Raw genomic sequence first — 25,571 nt, 5'->3', positions numbered from 1 at the left:
CACCACCACCACACCAACCACCCCCCCCACCGCCCCTTCCTATCTGAGCCACAGAGCCAGACTCTGTGCCAGAGATCTGGCTGCTGTGGCCCTCCACCAGTGATTCATCCCCCCCAACAGTATCCAAAATGATATACCTGTTATCAAGGGAAACTCTCACCGAGGTATCCTGTACCAACTGCCTATTCCTTTTTCCCCTCCTAACAGTTACCCAACTACCTACATCCTGCACCCTAGATGTAACTGCCTCCTGGGTAACTCTTATCTATCATCTCTTTAGCTTCCTGAATGATCCAGAGTTCATCCAGCTGCAGCTCCAGCTCCCTAACATGGTCTGTAAGGAACTGCAGCTGGATGCACTTCTGGCAGGTGTAGTCCTCCGGGACACTGGAGGTCTCCCTGACTTCCCACATCCTGCAGGAGGAGCATATTTCTGTCCCGCCTGCCATTCCCACTGTTCTATACAAAGAAATATCAAATAACAAAGAAAGAGAACCTAGCAGAGGAAGCTCCCACTCCGCTTCTTTAGCCAAAGCCTCAATTCCCCCTCTCTAACACTGTCCACTCACACAATGGCCACTCTGCTTGACCCTTTTTATTGGCAGCTGCTGCCTAATTATCCAATTAGCTAATCAACAGGCTTGTCAACTCACCACAGCAACAAGAACAACAACATCGGGCCTACCTTTTTAAACTGCTTCTTCCCATTCTCGCTCTAGTTCTTGTGATAATTTTACCATGACAAATGAGATTTCCTGCTCCTGTGCTCGTATTACTCACCACAGCAACAAGTATGTAGATACTGCAAATAATTAGGAAAGCTAGAAAGGAAAGTTGTCAGTTATTGCTAGAGAAATTGAATACAAAAGTAAGGAGGTTATAATTCAGTTGTATAGAGCATTTGTGAGACCACATCTGGAGTACAATATTAGTTTTCTTATTTATGGATGTTAATGTATGTGAAGCAGTCCGTAGGTTTACTAGACTTGGAGTGAACAGGTTGACTTATGAGGAAAGGTTGGGCAGACTAGGTTGATATCTGCTGTAATTTATTAGAGTGAGAGGTGACTTGATTGAAACAAAATATCCTGAGGGTTCTTGACAGGATGAAAATGTTTCCTCTTTTAGGAGAATCTGGAACTGCAGGTCATTGATTTGAAAATAGGGAGACACTCATTTAAGACCATGATGACTTTTCTTGAAGGCCCTGAGATTTTGTAACTTTCTTCTGCCAAAGGTAGTTGAAGCAGTCTTTGAATATTTTTAAGGCAGAGTTGGTTAGCAAGGAGATGATAGGTTACTGTTGGTAGACAAGAATGCAGAGTTAGGATTACAGTTAAATCAGCCTTGATCATTAAGTGGTGGAACAGGCTCAAGCAGTCACATGGCCTACACCTTGCATATAAACATGTAGTTAAGAGCCTACCACCTGAAATGGGTGGTGGTTTCAATTGTTTAAGGAAAGATCTCTACAAAAATTGCAGGGTTGATATTGAAGGTGTAGTTTTGAGACCATTACTAATAATTTTCACCATTTGAAGTTGATTGTATGATTTCAGTACACCTTTTCTCTGTATTACATCCACCCAGGTATATTTTCCTTTACACCCAAATTAATTTACTTTCATGGGGTATTGTTCAGTCTGATTGCACAGAGTCAATGGATATTCACCTTTCTCATGCTGTTGGTTCTTTTGTATCTATTTGCTGCTTCCTGCCTTCACTCCCCTCTTAGCTGCTGCTCCTCCTTTTGCACTAGAATATCTCATGACCATTTTCTTGCCCCATAATGTTGTTCAACCGTGTCCAACCTCTCCCTCTGATCTGCATCAAACTTTCACTGTCTTTCACATTTTAAATTTGGTAAATAGGAGAAATATTAAGAACCAGCATTATGCCATAAAGTATTTAAATGTACTTGTAGTTAAAAACATATACAGGAAGTCCCCGGGTTACGAACGCCCGACTTACAAACGCCTGTACTTACGAACCGACCTCCGTAAAGCCTATTATTTAAAAATCGAGTTACAATGGTTCATACTAACGAACGGGCGGTTCATTAGTACGGGACGAAAACTGTAAATATTTACATGTATGGTTTAATGCAATGGTTGTCCATATTCGCATCTGACTGTGAAGAATTTTAATGTTCATTCGTAAAATATTGTAGAGAATTGACTTGCTTGCACAATGATTTGAGTTGGATGCTTCTGAACATCCGACCGCGTCTTAGAACAGAGGCGGTGAACACTGGATCCAGTTCATTTATAAAGCTGATAATCTCTTCGAAGAGACTTTATCTAAAAAAAAATTCTCATTTTGACGGCAAACAATAGTTTTTAATATATATATACACACACACACTAAAATATATAGATAAAACAATCTTACAGTTAACGATGGATAAATGTGGGAGTGGGTGGGAAGGGTGGTCACGGAGACAGACACCGATAGACTGTGAAGCGTTACTTCATAAAACCGTGCTCCTTCTCATCGCCACTATCACCTCCTTTTAGTCAGGGACAACATGGATATGGTGTATGTTGGTTATCTGCTCCATACAGTGCCAGGGGATCATTTAAAACTGGAGCAATAAAAACAAACTGCCAGGGGAACTCAGCAGGTCAAGCAGCATTCTTGTGTCTTCTTTAAAAACTGAATTGGTTTCTTATCTGCGCTTGAGAATGTTCACGTAACGAGAACCCATCTGATCTGATGCTTTCCATCAGGCCCCGAGTAATGACCCACACTGGTTCTGTGGATCAATAGTGTTCATAACTTGTCTTCTTATTTAATGTTCATGCATCTTCTTAATTGTGACAATGAAAGATGGGAGAAGTGAATTTAATTGCATCCTCATTCCGCATCTGATTCAGAAATAAAATGCTGGAAATGCACAGCTGGTCGGTCAGTTTCATTGATGTGCAGTTTTATTATGACAGTTTCTTTAATGTATGGAATTAGGCAGCGTTGAACGGGCTGTGAAATTGACAAATGGTAAGCACAATATTCAGGTTTGGCAGTGAGTGTAACTCCGGGCTGAGAGTTATTCGCACATTGAGGCCTCTCGCGTCCCCTGATAGTGCGGCGGTCTGCCTGACACAGACACCGCAATCGATCCACTTTCTCATAAACTTATTTGATAAAGTAAAGAAATGCTAATAACTGCTCCGCGTTCAGTTAACACCACCCACGACCCACTGAACCTTAACTCGCTGCATCCGCACGGAATAAAAAATATTATTACTGCATTATTATATTTATGATGTTTTAGGTAAAATATATACTATTTACTAAGACAAACATTTGACTAATTGACGCTAGATGTGAACTGTAAGTAAACTGTTCCGACTTGCATACAAATTCACCTTATGAACAGACTCAAAAAATGGAACTCGTTTGTAATCCGGGGACTTCCTGTACTCACTTGTCTCAGGCTTCATGTGAACAGGCCTGGATTTGGTTTATATTTCAATTCAGATAGTCTAGTAATAAATATCAAATATATGTCCAGCGCTTTGTAGAAAATGATCTAATAAAGGGAAAGTTAGGTCTAAGCAAGGTACTTTTTGTTCAAGCACATTGTTGTGTTGGGTAAAAGAAGATAGTCCGAATTCTCTGAACTGCACGGAGACTAGTCAGGTTCTAGTTGCCCTCTTCTAGGCCTCTCTGAGATACCACAAAGATAGATTAATTCTACATTTTAAAATAATGTGGACCAATAGTGTTAGTTGGCTAGATGTCTCCTCATGTTCTGTAGAAATATCAGTTCTCTTAACTACCTTCACCTGTGAAACAGTTGGAGAGTTACATTAAAATATATATATATATATATATTGACCATGGATTATGAATGATCAGAATCAAAGTAAGATCAATTCCAAAATGTTGTTGGTTATTTCAAAGGAAAATGTAAAAATTCTTTTGCCTTAAAATTGTACCACTTTTTTTGTAGGATTGTCTTGATGTGTGTAAGGTAGCTATTATGGGCCACTCATTTGGTGGTGCTACAGTTGTTGAATCGCTTAGCAAGGAGCTTCGATTTGGGTAAGTCTGATTAAATCTGGGGCAGTATGCTGTGAAAATTATTAGTGGAAAAGGATTAGTAACTCAGGGTGGCACAGATACTATATTCTTCATGTTAGTAGACAGTACTATGTTCTATAAACCTTTAGAAATCAATTTGCCCAATGCCTAACCTATAATTTCCTTTCTCGTTTTCTAGAATTGTTTGAAGTTTAGTAAATAGAGAATACATCAGTAACCTGATGTAAACAAGAATGACCTAATAATGCATTGATGATTGATGTATTCATTTTAAGCAAAACTTGCCTCATTTCATTTCTCACCAGTGGTGATATTTTTTTAACATTTTTTAACATGCTTAATATTATATTTCAGTGAAACATTTTTATAACTTGTATTTTAATGGTAGCTAGAAGATATTTTATTCAGCAATCACAGTGAAATCATCATACCTTGACTTTCTTTGAAAACAAAACAGGTTCTACTTTTTATATATGTAAATTTCCCCGAAACAAAAAGAACATTGGAACAACAAGCAGGTCGGGTGTCATCTGTAGTGAGAAGGAAATAGGGTTAACATTTTGGGTCAATAACTGTCAAGAAATTTTCCCAAAGGTTTAAAACGGTGTAGAAGTAGTTGAGAAATAAATGAAAACTCTCAAAAAATGTGTTTAATCTTTAAAATATTTTTCTCTTTACTCAGTTGTTGACTTTACTCTTCAGGATGTTAACACCTTGTGTGATTCCTATTTCTTAATATCTTCTTCAGCACCCTATCTGAGGAATAGAGACCAAGTATAATGAGCATTAATCAGTTATTGTGACGAGATCATTAGACCAGATGAGGGAAGCAAAAAAAGAAATATGGAAAGGTGGAGAGGAGAAAGTGGAGTAAATCATAGGATCATGGATATTATCACAGAAGGAGACCATTTTCCCTACTGTATATCCCTTTCTGCACTTGGTCCATTGCCATGAGGTTACAGTACATCAACTGCACTTCCATGGTTTTTAAATTATGTTGAGTGCTTCTGTGTCTAACATACTCGGGCAGGGAGTTTCAGAATCTACCACTCATTGGTGGAAAAATATCTTCACCACTCACCTCTAAGCTTTTGATGGTTCATTTCCAGATAACTTGCAAAGAAAGAAGAGCAATTAGGTTGCATTCCTGGTGGCACGCACAAAAAAATCAGCAATAGCAATCAGATGCAGCAGAAAACTTGCAGGAAGATTTGATCAGTATTGTAAATAAGCAGCACATATACTGAATGCTTTGAATGTGAAAGTTGAACAAGTGTCTAACATGGTTAAACAATAAATTTAATAAAGATTTAGGAATTTAGTAAGGGTTACATTAGATGCCACTTTCAATATCCATTATTAAAGGATAGCTAATCTATTAAGGTCTATAGCCATACCTGTAAAATACGAGTACAGTGAAGTTAGGTAAAATATACAATGTGTTTAATTGACAATGAATTACTGGGTTCAGTTTAGCCACTGTATGACATTTAGAAAGATTTTAACCAAAATTATCCATTGATCAGGGTTAAAAATAAAAGTTTTGGAAGTAATATAGCTTAAGCATATTTAGCATTTTCAGTCAGGGGTCCAGAATGTTTGCTTCACAAAAGGATAGTCAATGAAAGGAGAAACATTAATCATTTTAATCAACTGTGATCTGCAATTCAAATAAAATAATGGAATTCTACCAGGAAAGCAGCATTACTATGGAATTTGAGGTTATAAAGTGTGGAAAGCCAGTTTTTATAGGATAAAATGGAAAACAAAAGCATCAGACTGTGACAGTCATGTGGCTGGTCGACCTTGCACTATGTAGCCCATATTGATCTAAGGTGACAAGAATTCGAAAAGATTATTGACGGAATCTGCTATCAAATTTCTTCTTTCCACGTGGAATCAGTTGGGTGAATGGCAGTCCAGCCATCATACACCTGAACAAAATGCAAACTTAAGGAGTACTAGCCTGTAAGCCTGACATTAAAACAGGGTCACATTGATCTTGCCACATACTGGCAGTGCCAATAAGATGCTGGACAAAAGTCTTTAAGGAAAAGGCAAGACTATCATTTCCTTTGCCGTCTCTGGCACATCCTTCCCGTCACTTAGGCAGCATGCCTGGTGCTGGACTCCCATATTATAAAGGAGCGTTGGAACTTGGTAACGTTCTCCAACACACCTTTGGACGACCACCTTTCTACTTTAGGTGCTGGCCCTCTAAAGTGTGCAGTATCAATGCTGAAAATGGTTCTTGCTTTGCCACTGCAGATCTCTGATAATGCTGTTCCATTTGGATAATAAAAAAGGCAATATGTTACAGCTGTAATACAGAGAGCTCACATCATAATTCCCCTAATTCACAATTCAGCCAATTAGCATTCACACTGCAAGTTCATTTATCAGTCTCCTCATTCTTAAAAAATGGTAGTGATCAAGAGCTGTGAAATTGCCCCAGGCTCGCTGGCTGCAAATACATTATTTTCAGCAGCACATTTTCCTTCTCAGGCAGCCCTTCATCGTCAAGGATGACTTGCTTCAACTTCAGTTCTGAGGTGGCTGGTAAATACTATGTAGGATGCACAGACTCTGCCACAGTTGGGATAGGTCAGTATTGGATGGGGAGGTGGGTAAGTTGTTTGCAATGTCATGCACCCCTTCCGCTATACAGTATTCACTTGCCATCCATGTGCTTCCTGCGTGGAGAGTCATGGTGCTTGGTGCCTTCCTGGAAGCTTCATCACCATTTTGAATGGTCACAAACTAAGATTCTCATGAGATGATGCATTTTCTCTGACTCCTGGAAATCTCTTGCTGCAACAGAGCTTCCATTAGAGTGCTTGTATGGTAGTCTTGGGGTCTGGCAAGTGGACAATGTGGTCTGCTCATTACAGCTTGGTGTGCTTGATCAAAGTTATGATGCTGGAGATGATGACTTGAGAAAGGCCACTGGTAATAGACAAATCCATGTCAATGAACTTAAAGTTTGCTTATTAGTCTTCTTCCAATGTTTCGAGGACCTGCCAAGGATAGGGATCACTGAAGCTTGGCAGACTGAGCTTAATGCCAAGTTTGGGATCTTGATCTTTGAACATTCTTTCCTTGATCTGTGGTGGACAGGAGGCACTGCTGAATTTCATCATTGATGTTTGCCTTCACTGAGAAGTGGTTGCTGATATGGAAAGTGATCCTGTGTTTTCCAGGATCTTCATCGTCAAGGGTCTTATTGTGTGGCAGGTGGCAGGTTGACGGAGGACCTTTCTCTCCAGATCAACAATGTCTTTGAACACTGCCTGAGAGTGTACATACATGCAAGCATTGTCTGCTTGCTGTAAGTCCATAACATATCAATGGCATGTAAATTTACATCTATAGCCAGAACTATATTTGCATTATAAAGTACAGCAAACAGAGCAACAAGACTAAATCCACAGAAAATGGGAAGTGAGTGAACCAAGAGAAACATACAGCTTAACTGAAAGATAGCAAAGGAGGGTGATGGACGAGGAACTTTGTTATGGAATAACCACAGCATAAAAACAGGCCATTCAGAACATCACACTGAATTTCTCAACAGAGTCAGGATCAATTAGTTTCATTCCCCTGAAATTTTTCCATAGCCCTGCAAATTATTTTCCCTTGAGTATGTTACAATTTGCCCTGCTCGACTGTTTTCATCAACCTTACAGTGAATGATTGACAGTTGTTATGATTTGGAACTCAATGTAAAAACAATATGGTCTCGTATACTAATGAACAAAAAAGATACAGGAGGGTAAGTCTCTGTCCCTGGCCCTTGAACATCCACTAATGGGAATGGCTTCTCTTTAGTCAGCCTATCTAGACCTACTAAGAGCTTGTATAACTCGAATTTACTCTTGCACCACTTTGCTCCCAAAACAGCTTCTCCAAGGTATCTCTTATCTGCAGCTTGATATCTCTTATCCCTGAAACCAATCTAGTAAATCTTTTCTGCACCCTCTCCAGGTCCTTCCTAAAGCCAACACTGGAAGAAATACTCTAGTCGTGACCCAATAACTTTCATTAGATTCAACATCAGCTGCTTTGTTTTTGTGCTCTCTACTTCTACTTCTTTTTAATTATGATTAGTTTAAATCAGGAAAGAAAGGGAGGTCACCAGATATAAATAAAAGTTAATGAACTTCTTTATTTGAGGTAATTGGCATCTACTAAAAGAAGGCATTCAAATACAATAGATAATGTGATAAGAGAATTAATTTACTGAGGGATGAGCTTTAACCAGTGAATGTCCTATTTCATCCATCTGAGTTTCTTAAAATATTTTAAACCATTTTCAGTTGCTCAAAAGAGATACCTTGATTGTTCTGTTGATCAAAAGAGGTATCATAAGAGTTCCCAGTGTCAAATAGCAATAAACTGTGTTTGGTAAATTACTGCCAAATCTGCACATGACCGTGTATTTATTAAATAAATTGCACTGCACTTTTTTTCATACATGCAGTTGTGGAGTGGCATTAGATGTATGGATGTTCCCACTAGAAGATGATATTCATGCAAAGGTACAGAAGCCAATATTATTCATCAACTCAGAAAAATTTCAGTGGCTTGGAAATATCCTGAAAATTAAACAACTTGATTCAAGCACTGTACAGCGAAAGATGATAACAATCATGTGAGTAACTATGTAAGTATAGATAAATTAAGCAAATCAGTATATATTAACTATGAGTTAATTGTATCTGCTAAGTAAAGAATATTGTTTCTAATTATTTATAGAATGCATGGAAGGTTAAAAATAATTGTCTAAAACAGTCAAACCTTTTTGAACCAAATATCCTTTTCTGTTTTCACAATCAAGCTTTGTTATCTATAACTATAATTTTTCTAAACCACATTAATCCAAAAAAAATAATCCCAACCAAATAAAAAGCATTACCGATTCCTTGGTATCCACAGCCATGCACATACCATCCCCCTTTCACAGATTTCCAGTTTTGTATGTAAACGTGCAAGTTTCAGTCTGGTCTCACATAACAGTCAGGTTTAAATCAAACTCAGAATTTTAAGCCCGAGTCCAAAAGACCCCAACTCCAAGGGTTCAGGTATTGCGGTCAAAGGTGAAGAAAAGACCCTGGCTATTCATTAGGCTGACAAACATTTGCAGAATGCTGGTGGAATTTTAAGGAGCACCTTAGAGTCACAGGAATCAGTAGTGTCCTTGACAGGAGATCTTGCTCTGTGAACATTACAAGCAATGGTGGAATTCTTCAACTAATTAGATTGAAGGATCCTCAGTGAGACATTATCCTTCATGCAGAAAATGTAGGTTCAATCTTCTTTTAAAATGTATACAAACAGAAAAACAGAACCAAGAGAGGGAGAAAAGATAAATTTAGAATTGAGAGATTGAAAAACTTGAACAGCATTTATAATCTATTGAAATCACAAGCTTGTAGAAGTTTATTTTTAATGGCAGGATGGTTGTTTACTTTTAATTAAAATTTATTACTTCTACTAAACATTATTAGTTTAAAAAAAAGCCCTAACTTCTTATTGGTACATTTGGTATTTAATGGGTAAAGTATTGCAGATTTGGAGTTTGAATTTATTTCAAGTCTATTAACAGAGGAATAGGTAAATCAAATAGCTGCTTTGTGATTTAACATGCATGACACTAGTTTACTCTATAATGATGAATGCAACTAGCCTCACCAAGTCTTACTGCAAAATCTGGCTTTTAAATGGAGTTAATGTTTCATCTGAGAACTGAGGCAAAGCTGCATTGTTTGAGGTGAAGTCCATTCAATGAAATGTCAACCCATCTATCAATGGACACAAAGGATGCCATAGCTTGCAATAGCAGAAGTGCAGAATTGTTTTATCAGTGCCCTGACCAAAGTTTGCCCTCAACCAACACCTCTAAAATCAGGTCAACTTGTCTATCTGTTCATTTGACACCTGTATTTAAATTATTTGCCATTTCTCTTTATAATATTGATGCACTGAAGATCATGAAGCACTTTGGTATGCAAATTATTTTATATAAAAAAAACCTAATTCAGATCAAGTGGTAGAAAACAGTAATAGAACATCTGTATCCACATTAAGGTTATTTTGATATGAAACTGTTGATATGCATATTATTGATGAAATCAATAGCGAAAAACAAACTGCTGAGCAACTCAGCAAGTCGAGATGCATCTGTGAAGGGAAAGGAATTATCAACGTTTTGGGTCAAGACCCCACATTAGGACTGAGAGTAGAGGGAAGGTAGTCAGCATAAAGAGGTAAGATAGGGCCCAGAAGGTGATAGGTAGTCCAAGGATGGGCAAATGGAGCCAGGTGGAGAGGGCGGAGGTGGGTGATAGGTGGAAGCAGACAATTCCTTTCCCTCCATAGATACTGCTCGATCCACTGAGTTGTTCCAGCAGTTTTTTGCTCCAGATTACAGCATCTGCAGTCTCTTGTGTTTTCCTTATGATGAAATCAGTACTATTTTTAATTGTTTTTTTTCTGTTCACTTGTTAAATAAACATTACATCTGTTAATGTGAGATGCAAGTTCTCAACATCTAATGAAGAAAGGTACCTTATGGAAATGCAAGTTAAAGATAGACATTGAGCAAAGGAAGAGAGATGACCAAATGTTTAGTCTGAGATGTATTTTGAGTTCTAAGAGAACTGGCAAAGTGATCTGGGGAGAGAATTTAAGAGCATGGGGCCAAGATGGGTGAAGGCAGTGCCAATGATGAGACAAAAAAGAATCCCATTGAGAGGAGTAAATTTTTAAATGGGGTGGAGCAAGATGAACAGTGATGGTGACATAAATGAATTTTAACTTTGGCACTGAGATAATTTAGGCCAGTGACAACAGCAGTGGAAGGCAATTAGGACTTGGTTTCCTTAGAGGAACAAAATAGGCTGTTTGGTTACAGGCTTTAATTTATACAACAGATTTCTGTAAAGAGATCCTGATTTCTATGGAATTTTGTTCTGTGGACGGGTAAAACTTCTGTTTTGCTCAGAAGTAAACAAGTGCCAATACAACCCAATTAAGTTTGTTCTGTATTATGGTCTATGTAAACTTCACCACCACCGAGGGGCAAATGGCCTATCTTTGCTGGATTTGTACCCTACCCCACTTTAAGGGTATCATATTTGCAAATCACCCATCTTCTGTTGCCACATCCTTTTTAATCTGAACACTAAATTTTATTTTCCAGGTCTTCAGCAAGACGCATCCTCTCTAGACTGGGTGATATACCCACATTGAGTACTGCCAAACTTTTAAGAATGTCCTCTACATTCTTATCAGTAAAACATTGATACTGCCTTCTTTCAGTTAATGATTCTGCTTCTCACATTTACACTTCTCTGGAGATCAATTTTTTGTTTCTTCACTTGTGTCACTATTCACCCTCATTCACATTACACCTTCAGCCCTGCGCTGTAACCGATCTAAGACCTTTCCCTTTTGTTCTTTTCTCTCCTTTCCCCTTTGCATCTTATAATTTGTGCATTTCTGATGAAAGATATTGCTCTGGAAAAAATATTTGTTTCATTCTCCAACAATCCTGCTTAACCTGAGAATTTTCAAATAGAATTTTCTGTTGGTGTGCTATTTTCCATGGTCTAAACAGCTCAAGAATTGGTCGATTCTGTTTCCTCCTTATTTATCAATCTTGTTTTGAATTAGTTGTTCCCTTAACCTATTAAAATAAGTGTTCTAATAGAGCAGACTTTTTTCAATTTGAAAGCCCAACTGGCTTGTTCGCAACGTGAACCTTGTATTTTCAAGTTGCCTTTATCTTGTTAAATTTTCACCTGCGTATTTTGAAGATTTTATATTATCCCAGATCACTTTGTGCATGAACATTTACTCCATGAGGGCTATAGTGGTTCAAGGTTAAAGCATGTCAATTGCTTTTTAAAGGCAACCAGACACATGCAATAAGTAGGGCCATGGCACAGTATTTCAAATTGTAATAATTGCAAATACATACTGAGACTTTAGGATTAACTTTCTGATGTTTTATTTGCACAATGGCTACATGAAATAAATTATTACTTAATAGGAAAATAATTATGTACTTTAAATATGTTTGTTTAGTACAGTATAGTGGTAAATGACTGGGGCCAATTTTGCACAAACTGCCCCCAAAGGATCCCTGGATGCACTTAGCCAAAGGTACAGAGGGCAAATGTCAGTGTAATTCAGGGTAGCCATTCCTAGTCCTTGATAGAGACATTTTAATAGATTCTTTTAATTCTTAAAAGCACTTGGAAATGGTTTAAAACATTAAAACAAAGAATTAAAAAATACTTCCCTTCACTTTTGCCTCTTAGTTTCCAGATCTACTTTGACCACTGAAATAAGGATCAGATCCTGTGTAATAATGGCATGAAAGGCTTCCTGTTGGACTATATGCATTGCATGTGTCTTGGGCTTCAGTATAAATGCTGATGCAGATCCTCCCAGGTTAAGGCGGCCAACATATGACAGCCCATACATATGAACAAATGTTTAGGAGACTGGTGGGGATGGATTTGCTGGCTGCAGTCACCTTCTGCCAGGTGGGAATGAGGCATTTGCATGTGCCATCTCTCCCTCCATCCAACAATCGAGCCAAGCAGAACTGGGACAACTGAGCAGGCTCACTCAGTCAGTGAGGCTGGCGGACAGACACTCTTCCTGTACTTGCTTGCTCTCCTGTTGCAGCTGTGATCCTCTCCTGCACTGTTTTTGTTCATTTTGTTCTCAGGAATGGAACCCTGTCGTAACCTGGGGAGGATCTTAGTTATGTTTGGAAGCACTGGCCACAACCAGCTGAATTCAATCCATTATCATCTTGATAGTGTACTTTTGAAAAATTATTTTACTGTTACATACCTTTATAAATAGAATGCATGAACAAACATGGAGAATGTAGTCAATATGGTACTATTTCCACCCCCCCCCCCCCGGCAAACCCACTCCCCCATTTACCTCTGGGCATAGTTTATTCAAAGGATAACATAAGAACCGATGGCAATATTAGACCCAAGTGATTTTTTTCAGTATAAAGTTATAATTCATTTTATTTACTATTTTATTACCAAAATAATTCTACTGTAGAAATGAACAGAACTGCAGGATCATAGTGATGACATCAAGTGCAGCAACAGGAAACTAAGTTTTTAGAAATCAGTGACTGCATTCACTAAGGCTTGTCAGAACATCCTAGTACTTATAAAGCCACTACCATAAGGGCAGAAAATCACTAATCCTCATCTCTTCAAAGCCATTTCAGAAAAGATTATTTACTCTATAGTATTTTGAAATTGTTTCTTCATGTAGCCTATAATCTCCAAATTATCTTTTCATAGAAACCACTAGGAATTTCCTTTCAGTATTTTTCTGAATTATTTGAATGTGTTGCATGCTGTAGATTAATGGTAAAGGCCTTCCTGAAGAAAATGCAATCAATAAGTCAATGTTCACCAAAGCTTCTCATTCACATTCAGCTGGAACGATATCAAGTCACTAGCACCATTACTTTTTAAAATACAGTGAACAATATTATGCACTAATGAAACACTGCAAATGATTACAATTGTTGCTTTGATTTTAAATAAGTTTGGGAACCATAATAAATTTGCAAACTTCACTATTTTCTCAAAGGTTACTTGGTTTCTATGTAGAACACAGAAAAAAATGTATTATAGACCTTTAATTTGCTGCACTGTTTGTTTCTTTTATTTGATTCTTCAAAGGGGTACAGTTCATCAAAGCTTCCCTGATTTTACTTTTTGACTGGCCATTTCCTTGGAAAGATGGTTTGGACTGAAAGGAACAATAGATCCCCATATAGCAATCGATATTAGCAATAAAGCTGCTCTAGCATTCATGCAAAGACACTTGGGTGAGTAAATAATGCATATTTATTATTGAAATACATAACTAAGGAATCATGCTTGTTTTAGAATTCCAGCTATTAGATAGCCAGCCATTTTACAGATAATGGGATGGGAAGGCAACACTATGATAATGGTCAGTTTTTTTTTTGCAAAGAACTGCGGGGAAAATTATTTTTCATTTTAGTAATTTGTATGTGGTCATTGTTAACTTGCTTGCATGAAATTTCTTAAGACCCTTCATTGGCAAAATCTTTACTAATGGAAATAACATTATACATGTTAAATCAGTGGCAGCATTAAATTTAATAATGCCATATTGTGTGCAATTAAAATATCTAGGATCACAGTAAGAGTACCTATGTAAAGGGAAACTTTCCATTTTAAATGATAGTCCAATCCATTGTTATTCCTGTAAAGTCAGGAGTGGAGCCAAATTTCCCTGTGTAACAAAGATTGAAATTTCTACCTTGAATAATATTCTAAATTAATCTGAACACCAAATTTTATTTTCCAGGTCTTCAGCAAGGTTTTGATCAATGGGATCCTCTTACTGATGGGAAAGGAGAACATATTATACCTGGCACAAATATTCCTCTGCCTCAATCAAATTCTAAATGCAAACAATGACTATGCAAACTTGAGTGTACCCCAGGAAAAAAAAATTAGTATTTGCAGACTTACCTATAGTATTCACTGTTGTGCAGTATATTTGCCATTTTTAATATTCAAATACCATCAGCCATACAAAACATTACCTCCATAAATTTTGTTTCATTTTGTTGTTTGCAGATCCATGTTTCAGATAAACACTACAATATTCAAATTGTCTAATTATTCTAGTACTAAGACATTGGGATGCAAGTGAGTTACCCGAATGTTTGTATCTTAAGTGAACAGTTTCACATCTTGAGTTCCCACAGCTTTTAGGATGGTGAAATATTGCATTTAGTATTTTGATAATACACTCAATTGTGCAAGTCTAATGCAGGTGTTCTATCTTTTACTAGCCCCACTGTTCTGAAGCTAAAAGTTCATTCTTAACAGGATTTTATTAAGAAAAGTGTTAAAGTATATAAATTAAGTTTCTGGAGAGTGACTGTGAAGTTTTTTTTCCTCTACATTGTTTGCTAATTTTTTTTTAAACTTCAATGATTTTTTGCAGCCTGTTTTTTTTCCCCAATGGAACTTTTAAGACTCTATTCCCTCCTTGCATATTAGCAGAACTTTGTTTGGTTAGTTGAATAACAAAGCTTTCCTTTTCACTATTGGTAAAATGTGTCCAAGGCAATCACCTCAGGTTGCAAGTACTGTTTGGTTCATCAGGAACAGATTGTAACTATACTATACCACTGCAACTGCACTAATAGCACTCTGTTCCATGGCCAGCCCAGAGTCAAAATATTTACTACATTCTGCACCAGACCCAAATATAACATGGAAGTGTAGTTGTACCCTTGTTTATGGAGAGCTGAAATAAGAAGCAAAAATATTCCTGAAGATGCCTTATTCTTCCAAAAAAAACTGGATTTTCACTTCCACTAGCTCTTGGAGTCAGGTACACATTTCCAAATTAAATAGAATGAAAATTAGACAGGTTCTGTTGAAATTGGTCAATCCACTTCAGATCACAGTGCAGGCCGAGGTGACTTTTAAAATCCCTCTCGTGTGCTGAGATTTACTGGAACTATAGTTTGCTATGTTAAAGTAAGCTCACCTTTTCACTTTAATTATAAATTACTTTTTGTAAAGTTATCTTATCTTGGCCAGGTTCAACAGGAATCTAACTAGAGGGCTGCAATTTTTCCCTCTCCTCCCCTTCCCCCATCGGGCACCTGCCTCCATACAGAACCTTTGACCTATCCCCTGGTGGGGCTGCTCTGCCTACCTCCCTTGCCATCTGCCTTTCACTGTCTCTTACCTGCATTTACCTATTACCACCTTGTGTCCACCCCATCTTTGTCCACCTATCACTGCTGTTTTTCCCTCCTATAATCTGGGCTTCCACTTTTCCTATCTTCAGTCCTGAACAAGCATCCTGACCCAAAACATTGACAGTCTGTTTTTCTTCATGGATGCTGCCTGACCTATTGAGTTCCTCCAGCATCTTGTTGTTTTTCATCTAGATTCCAGCATCTGCAGTCCTTTGTTTCTCTAGTACTGCAATTATACTACCTGCAGAACTTGCTGTAAACTAGAAACCAAAGTTTCCTATGTGACTGATTTGCACGATTAGTTACTGCTAGCTGGAGGATGATGTAATGACAAAGTCAATCAAATCAGTGACTTTCCTACAATCAGAATGAAGGTAATTAAAACAAGTCTAGGTGATGTAAACAATTAATACAAATTTTTCTACACTAGCCTAGTGCAAGCTGCAAATGCTTATGCATTTTTGGTGGGGGGGGGGGGGGGGGAGGGAAAGAGGTGGTTGTGTTCATTTCTCCTGTCACTTGCATTGTATAAGCAGGTCAACTGTGGATATCATGTTAAATGTTCCTTTTTTTTGTCCAAGAATGGTTTCTTCAACTGATTTCTATGAAGTTGAATTTAGTTTCAAAACTTAAGAATTTAGGTAAACTGCTCAATAATAACACATGTTTAAAAAGTTACTGTTAACTAGTAATGTTTGAAAAATTTAAGCCTTAGTACTTTAATGATGTGCTGTTTAAATGTACTTTCAAAACATCCAGAGAACAATAGGTGCTATTTAAATACCAGTACTTCTTTACCAAGTACTCATTGCTATTTCCTGTCTTATTCCATTAAGAATCTTTCATGGAGCAGTTTGTTTTATTGTGGTTATTTAAAGCTTCTAATTCATGATAAAATTAAATGTTTCAAAATACAAGTTCAGATGGCAGAAATTCATATTTTAATCATTTGGATAATCTACCTAAATTTATATGGAAAACTTACTGGATGTTCAGTTGCAAGTTGTGGTAATTCAGTAATTACTTATTGCTAAACCCTATTTTTTATGTCTATTTAATGCCTATCCACTATCACACTTCAAATAACTATAATCTGTTAAGGTCCCTGTACTGATAACCAAGTGAAATTTTTGAAATCCCTTTGCTATTTCAATATAACTTAAATTTTTTTTAAAAATGGTTCAAGACCTGGAAGAGTGTTCATAGCTGATAGTGTTCCATAACCATGCTGCCCTGGTCCTTGGTAGTAACAGTCACAGGTTTGGGAGGTGCTGTCAAAGGTTCAGAGGAAATGTTGCAGTATGTTTTCAGCACTAATCAAGCATGTGGTTTTGTCCTGGATAGGGCTGAGCTTCAACTGTTGCAGGAACTCCAATCATGCAGGCAAGTCATAAGTATTCCCTCATTGCTGCTTTGTACCTCAGAGGCTAAAGGCTGAAGAATTAAGCCAATCCCTTGCTGCAGGACTGCAGCCTTGAACTTGTTCCCGTAGTTACCATTTTTGAGCCTAACACAGTTGAGTTTCTGGTTAAGTGACCTCCAATATATAGTTGGTTGAGCAGTAGTGTTTAATTTATTTGCCCATAGTGAGCCAATGGTTAAGTCTTGCAAGCATTGAGAATAGTTGTACATTAAACATATTAAAAAAACTTCTAACCTCATGCAGCTGAAGTTTGTTGGGCTAGAATACTACCCATAAGAGCATACAGCAAATTTGTGTGCTAGACATGACCTCACCACTAGATTATTGGTGGGAATTACTACATATTAACACCAGCTTTCCTTTGTAATAATTGATTATTTTTATCCAAGTATTTTTTCATATTCTTTGGTAGATTGCAATATTAAAACAGTTAAGGCAAGTTACTGCTAGAGTAGACCAAAATGTGTGGTTACATAATTTTAGCCTATTTGATCTTTGGTAGAAAAAGCTTTTTTGTACAAAAAACTGTTCAGCAAGATACAGATGTTCTTAAGAAAAAAATAATCACATGGTCAACATGCAGGTACAAACAATTGGGAAGGCAAACAGTAATGGTCTTTACTCTTAATTTTGCCATAAAAGACCTGGTGAGAATAGAGCTAGAACACTGTGTACTGATTTGGTTTCCCTATGAATTCTAGTCTAGAATGTAGACAAGATAATTTTATTGCAATTAATAAGGTTAATGAGGATATTTCATCTGGCCAGTGTCTTGAACTACTGCTCGTGATCTCAAAATCAGAAGCTGGCCCTTTTAGGTCCCAAGAAACTTCATCTAGAAAATGGTAAGTCTTCAGCCTGTTCAAGGAGGCTCAGTCTCTTGGCATATTCAAGAGAAATCAATAATTTAAAAAAGAGGGAAATCATTTGGCATATGGACTCTAAACAGATCCAGCATAATCTCAGACCACAAGAATTGACAGAAGTAGGGATTCAGACTTTTGTCATTCAGTAAGATCATGATCCACTTTTGTTCCAGTATACTTCCCCATCCTATGTAAATTCTCTGAGAAACTTCTTAAAATTTATTCACAGAAGCATCTTTTTAATCAAGAAACTCTAATGACCCACACCCTTAGAGGAGAAATTCTTTTCCACAATCTGAATTGGGCACCTCCTTAATATGCCCTTTGTTACTAAACCCTCAAAAGGGGAGTTTAATTAAACATTTAAATGAATTATTTTCCATCCAAAATGAGCTACTTCATATTTTCTTGGACTATATACTCCATTTACCACCTTTTTTTGCTCATTCACTTAAATGTTTACCTTTGCATAATATTAAAGGATAGGGAGGCAAGTTATCATCCACAAAATCTGACTAGTATGTTTCCTCCCTTCCTCCAATTCATTAAAACAAAACAGCTGCAGTCCCAGCACTAATCCCCACAGCACTCCACTGGTTACAGGTTATAAACCCAAAATTGTATTGCTGCTTCTGCTAATTACCTAATCCTCCATTAATGCTAATCAAATTCTTGTCTTGCAAAGTATCCTTTCATGTGGCACCTTGATCACCATTTAAATCCAATTACATCTGCCCAATTCACCCATCTACTCTGGCAGACAATTCCTCAATAACTAATTTAATCAGACATTTCCCCCCCCCCCCCCCAGGACTCTGCTTGATCCTCAACTTCAGGAGGGGTAATAAGAGGAGCAGCCAGCGTGTGAGTGGCTCAGGGTAGGAGTGGAGTCTTGAGGCTTTGGCTCAAGAGGCTTCAGCGAGCAGAGGCTGAGGAAGAGCTAGCACCCTGAGAGGTAAGGCCGGTAAGTTCCTTTAAGCTAATTAAAGTTGGATTGGGTAATGAAGGCAGCAGCTAGAGCAGTTGTGTGCTCAGAATGCAGTATGTGGGAAGTTAGGGACAGTACGCTTGTCCCTGATGACTACATCTGTAAAAGGTACATCCAGCTGCAGCTCCTGGCAAACAGTGTTAGGGAACTAGAGCTGGATGAACTTTGGATCATTCAGGAGGTAGAGGCAGACATAGATAGGAGTTTCAGGGAGATAGTTACACCTAAAAGTCAGGAGGCAGGTAGCTGGGTGACAGTTAGGAAAGGGAAGGTGATTAGACAGAAGGAGCAGAGCACCCCTGTGGCCATTCCCATCAACAAGTATACTGTTCTGGATACTGCTGGTGAGGACAACCTACCAGGGACAAGTTGTAGTGGTCAAGTCTCTGGCACTGAGGTGGGACCCTCATCTCAGATAGGAGGGAGGGTAAAGAGAGCAGTAGTGATAGGGGATTCAATATCAGGGGAAGAGATAGAGAATCCCAGATGGTCTGTTGCCTCCCTGGTGCCAGGGTCCGTGATATCTCAGATCGAGTTCTTGATATTCTCAGGAGGGAGGGCGAGCAGCCAGATGTCGTGGTCCATGTTGGGACCAATGATGTGGATAGGAAGAAGGAAGAGGTCCTGCAAAGAGAGTTCAGGGAATTAGGTGCAAAGTTGAAGGACAGGACCTCCAAGGTTGCAATCTCAGGATTGCTACCAGTGCCATGTGCTAGTGAGGCTAGGAATAGGAGGATCATGCAGCTAAATATGTGGCTAAGGAGTTGGTGCAGGAGGGAGGGCTTCAGGTTTCTGGATAATTGGGCTTTGTTCCAGGGAAGGTGGGATGTGTTCCAAAAGGGACAGTTTACACCTGAACTGGAAGGGGACTAACATACTTGTGGGTAGGTTTGCTAGTGCTGCTCCAGTGGGTTTAAACTAGATTTTCAGGGGGAGGGGAACCAGTGTTAGAGAAGAAAGTGAGGAGGAAAATGATCGTGCGAGGTCTGCAGGTATGGACAGAAATCAAAGGTTTGTACATGATAGTAATGTTCTCAAGTGCATCTATTTCAATGCAAGGAGTATTGTAGGTAAAGCAGATGAGCTTAGGGCGTGGATTGGCATGTGAGATTACGATGTTATTGCTATTAGTGAGACATGGTTGCAGGAGGGGCAGGACTGGCAGCTTAATGTTCCGGGCTTCCGTTGTTTCGGGTGTGATGGAGGGGGAGGGATGAAAGGGGGGGGGAAGGAGTGGCATTACTGGTCAGGGAACAGATCACAGCTGTGCGTAGACAGGACAGCCTAGAGGGCTCGTCTACAGAGGCCTTATGGGTGAAGCTGAGGAACAGGAAAGGTGTGGCCACACTAATAGGGTTGTATTATAGACCACCCAATAGAGAGAATTGGAGGAACAAATCTGTAAGGAGATAGTAGACTGATGTAAGAAACAAAGTTGTAATAGTTGGGGATTTTAACTTTCCACATATTGACTGGGATTCCCACACTGAAAGGGTTGGATGGCTTGGAATTTGTCAAATGTGTTCAGGAAAGTTTTCTAAATCAATATATAGAGGTACTAACAAGAGAGAAGGCAATACTTGATCTCCTATTAGGGAACCAGGCAGGTCAGGTGACAGAAGTATGTGTAGGTGAGCATTTTGGGTCCAGTGACCATAATGCAATTAGTTTCAAGATAATTATGGATAAGGATAAGTCTGGTTCTCAAGTGGAGGTTCTAAATTGGAGAAAGGCCAATTTTGTGGAAATGAAAGGATCTAGGTAGGGTGGATTGGGACAAGTTGTTTTCTGGCAAGGATGTGCTCAGTAAATGGAAAGCCTTCAAAGATGAAATTTTGAGAGTGCAGAGTTTGTATGTTCCTGTCAGGATTAAGGCAAGGGTAACAAGCATAGGGAACCTTGGTTTTCAAGGGATATTGGTGAGCTGGTAAAGAAAAAGAGAGGTGTATAGCAGGTATAGGCGACTAGGAACAGATGGAGGTACTTGAAGAGTATAGGAAATGTAAGAAAATACTAAAGGAAATCAGGAAGGCAAAAAGACATGAGGCTGCTTTGGCAGATAATGTGAAGGTAAACCCAAAGGGTTTCTACAGGCATATTAAGAGCAAAAGGATAGTAAGAGACAGAATTGGTCCCCTCAAAGATCAGAGTAGTCGTATATGCGTGGAGCCTCAGGAGATGGGGGAGGTCTTAAAGAGTGTTTTTTTGCATCAGTATTTACTCAGGAAACTGGCATCATGGATATGGAAGGAAGGGATATGAGCACTAGTGTCATGGAACAGAGATTAAAAAGGAGGTACTTGATGCTTTACAGTGAATAAAGGTAGATAAATCCCCAGGGCCTGACAAGATATTTCCTCGGACCTTGACAGAGAGACTAGTGTAGAAATTGCAGGGGCCCTGGCGATATATTTAAAGTGTCCTTAGCCATGGGTGCAGTGCCAGAGGACTGGAGAATAGCTCATGTTTTTCTATTGTTTAAGAAAGGCTTGAAGAGTAAACCAGGTAATTACAGGCCAGTGAGCCTGACATCAGTAGTGGGTAAATTATTGGAAGGTGTTCTGAGAGAGAGGACATAAGTATTTGGACAGCCAAGGGTTGATTAAGGATAGTCAGCATGGCTTTGTGCGTGGTAGATCATGTTTAACGAATCTTGTGGAGTTTTTTTTTTTGAGGTCACTAAAAGTAGATGAAGGCAAGGCTGTGGATGTTGTCTACATGGACTTTAAGGCCTTTGACAAGGTCCCACATGGGAGATTAGTTCAGAAGGTTCAGTCAATGGGTATCCATTGGAAAGGTTGTAAACTGGATTCAAAATTGGCTGAGTAGGAGAAGACAGTGGTTGTGGATGGTTGCAGATGACACTAAGATTGGAGGTGTAGTGGACAGTGAGGAAGGCTTTCAAAGCTTGCAGAGGGATCTGGACCAAATGGAAAAATGGTCCAGAAACTGGCAGATGGAATTTAATGCAGACAAGTGTGAGGTTGCGTTTTGGAAGGACAAATCAAGGGAGGACATACACAGTAAACGGTAGGGCACTGAGGAGTGTGGAGGAACAAAGGGATCTGGGAGTTCAGATACATAATTCCCTGAAAGTAGAGTCACAGGTAGACAGGGTTGTAAAAAAGGCTTTTGGCATCCTGGCATTTATAAATCAAAGTATTGATCATAGGAGTTGGAATGTTTTGGTGAGGTTGTACAAATCATTGGTGAGACCAAATTTAGAATATTGTGTGCAGTTCTGGTTGCTGAACTACAGAGAGGATGTCAGTAAGATTGAAAGGGTGCAGAGGAGATTTACAAGAATGTTGCCAGGTCTTCAGGAGTTGAGTTATAAGGAAAGATTGAGCATGTTAGGACTTTATTCCTTGGAGCGGAGAAGAATGAGGGGAGATATGATAGAGGTTTATAAAATGATGAGGGGCATAGACCAGGTTAACGCAAGTAGGCTCCTTCCACCTAGATTAGGAGAGATAAGTACGAGAGGACATGGTTTTAGGGTGAAAGGGGAAAGGTTTAGGGGGAACATTAGAGGGAACTTCTTCACTCAGAGTGGTGGGAGTGTGGAATGGGCTACCATCTCATGTAATTGCGGGCTCACTCTTAACTTTTAAGAGTAAATTGGATAGATACATGGACGAGAGAGGTCTGGAGGGGTATGGGCTGGGGGCAGGTAAATGGGACTAGCAGAATAATGTTTTGGCACAGACTAGAAGGGCCAAATGGCCTGTTTTCTGTGCTGTGGTGTTTCTATGGTTTCCTGAATGTTCTGCTATTACCTTCATAATTATTGATCCCAACATTTTCTCCAGTAAGAGACTTTAGGGTAACTATGCTAGTTATCCACTGTCTCCCACTGTTTTTGAATAATCTTATTAAATGGCACAGCAATCACAAGTGCTTTTGTTTTAAAAAGCATGGAGCAAAACTTGACTAAACTTCAGTTTCTGTAGTTGTGGAAACTGCATGAGGTTGATATGCGGAATTCACTTTGCCTGAAAACAGTTGTAAATGTTTCACCTTGTGGTTCTCGTACACTGGCAAGAACAAATTTATAGCCTGATATTTAACTTCCATGTATCAGTGTATGCTCAAAATATTGACCAACTCCTGCTGCAGTTAGAAGCCAGGCTATGACTCTAGAATGCTTGCAATAATGTCTTACTTGTAGGATAACAGCAACTACAGAGTCCTTATGTGAGGGACTCTTAAATGCCTCTGGGTAGGCTAACAAGCCAATATCCTGTCCTATTACTACCACATTCAAACAGAATAGCCAGCACAGATACCAGATTTGGACAATGCAAGATCAGCTGGGAATAGGAACAACGTTCTCACAAACAGCTCAGGGCTGATGTCTAAAAATTGTAAGAAATGCCCCAGAGATTTATGAAGCAACATTCTCACTCAAGGAGTAAGTTCTATGAATACAACCATATGCCAAACTCCTCCACCACCGTCACTTGGCACAACTAGTCCCATTGGCATGGCAGACTCACCAGAAATGGTAGCAAAGGAATAACCCTTGGAATCTTCAGTATTGGCTCCACACTCCATGATGGAACAAGGATACCATCACCTGATTACTACCCATCAGCTTATTTACAAATTTATATATTATAAATCAGTGCCCCTCCACAGTGGATAATACTTGGAAGAAACATTGAAAGTAGCAAGGGCACAGGATGTACACTGAGGGAATTCAAATATCTTCTTACCTAGCCCTGAAGATCAGCTGTCTGAGTCTGTAGCAGATAATAAGTGAACCTACTCAAAACAAAAAGGGATAAACCTTGGCCTCATCCTCAGTACCTACAACATAAGTGACCACTGCAGTCTGTGAATGGCACTACAATCATGCTGCGTCTGTCCTACTAAGGCAGAAGAGATCTGGCACCTCAAAACATCCGCAAGGCTCTGGACCATCAGCAGCAATAAAAAGATATACAGTACTGCAATTTGACTTCATGCTCCAGCATATCCCTCCTAACAATACTAGGAAGCCAGCAGATCAATATTAGATCATTGAATACAGAAGGATATGCCAGGAGCAGCACCAGGCATACCCAAAGACATGCCAACCTAGCAAAGCTGCAGCACAGGGCTGTGTATTCAAAACAGCAAGCATTAGACAAAACTAAGCACTCTCTCAACCAATGGATTAAACTGAAGCTGAGATCCTACCACACCTAGGTCATTAACATTGGTGGACAATTAAGCAGCAAACAGGAGGTGGCAGCTCCAAGAATATTTCCATCCTTAATGATGGCAAAACCTAACATTACTGCTAGAGATACAGCTAAAGAATTTCAATCATGTTCAGCCAGAAGTACTGAATGGACAATCCATTCCCGAAATTGCCACCATCACACAAGCTAGCCTCCAACCAATTTAGTTTGTTCTACATGATATCAAGAAATGGCCAAGAGCAATGGATTCAAAGGCACATTACCAAACAACCCAGTTTTAACACAGAAGGCACATGATCCAGAACTAGATGCTACCTCTCACCAAGCTTTACCAGTATGGTTTACAACACTGGCATCAACCAGACAATGGAGAATTGCTCAGGTATTCACACAAGACATGGCATTGATAGAGAATAGATCTATTAAGTGGTAATTAGCTCTATCAACAGCAAAGTGACCAAAATCAACACTGCAACTCACCAAATGAAGCAACCCATCCTTCTATACAGCAAGTAGACAATATTCAGGCATGGCAGGCAAGTAACAAGTAGCATTCTACTACCAATGTGCCAGACAATAACCAACCCCTCTAGCTTTAATATCCAATGGCAGTACTGGCTCAGAAACCCACTATAGATAACCTGGCAATCAATTACTAGAAACTCAAATAGACCAGCCACAAATACTTCCAGACACAGTAAGCAACAGGTCAGGAATATAATGAAATACCTCACTTACCTGGATGATTGCCACTCCAATAATTCTTAAAAGCAACCACTGAAAACAAAACAGCCTGCTTGACTGGCACCCCACCTACCATCCTAAACAATCATTCCCTCCATCTGCATACAGCAGGGAAATTAGGAATGGGCAATAAATGCTGGCCTTGCCAGTGACACCCAAATCCCTGAAAATGGAATAAATGAAAAAACTATTTGGCAGTTAATTTAATTGCAAGTTTATGACAAGTTGCCCTACTGTTGGTTTAAATATCATGAACAAAGACAACAGCAGATTATGAGACACTAGCAACCAAGTTCGTTAATATTTGAGTAAATGTTTTAAGTTTTGTATCTGCTCCAACAATCAGAATTGTTATAATACAAGTGCTATTCAGCCTCAAATCCAAAGTGGCTCTGCATAACTATCCAGTTAGCCCCACTCTCCATAGCTTGAAAATTCTCCTGGCAGATACTTAACAATTCCTTTCTGAATGCTACAAATGAATTTGCTTCTGCTATTACCCCAA

At 38.9% G+C, this 25,571-nt stretch overlaps 1 protein-coding gene across 1 annotated transcript in view; it reads left to right on the top strand.

Annotated features, from left to right (window-relative positions):
* The window catches only part of pla2g7 (phospholipase A2, group VII (platelet-activating factor acetylhydrolase, plasma)), a 71,718-nt gene extending 55,013 nt beyond the window's left edge, over positions 1-16,705 (top strand). Inside the window, 4 exon segments of the mRNA XM_052024052.1 lie at positions 3,956-4,047; positions 8,531-8,701; positions 13,782-13,930; positions 14,440-16,705. Coding sequence (XP_051880012.1) covers positions 3,956-4,047; positions 8,531-8,701; positions 13,782-13,930; positions 14,440-14,552 — 525 coding nt within the window. The 3' untranslated portion in view covers positions 14,553-16,705.
* The last annotated feature ends 8,866 nt before the right edge of the window (positions 16,706-25,571 follow it).

The sequence above is a fragment of the Pristis pectinata genome, chromosome 10, assembly GCF_009764475.1.
Source record: "Pristis pectinata isolate sPriPec2 chromosome 10, sPriPec2.1.pri, whole genome shotgun sequence".
NCBI lineage: Eukaryota > Metazoa > Chordata > Chondrichthyes > Rhinopristiformes > Pristidae > Pristis > Pristis pectinata.
Note: the sequence above shows the minus strand (reverse complement) of the source record. Positions and strands in the feature narration are given on the sequence as shown.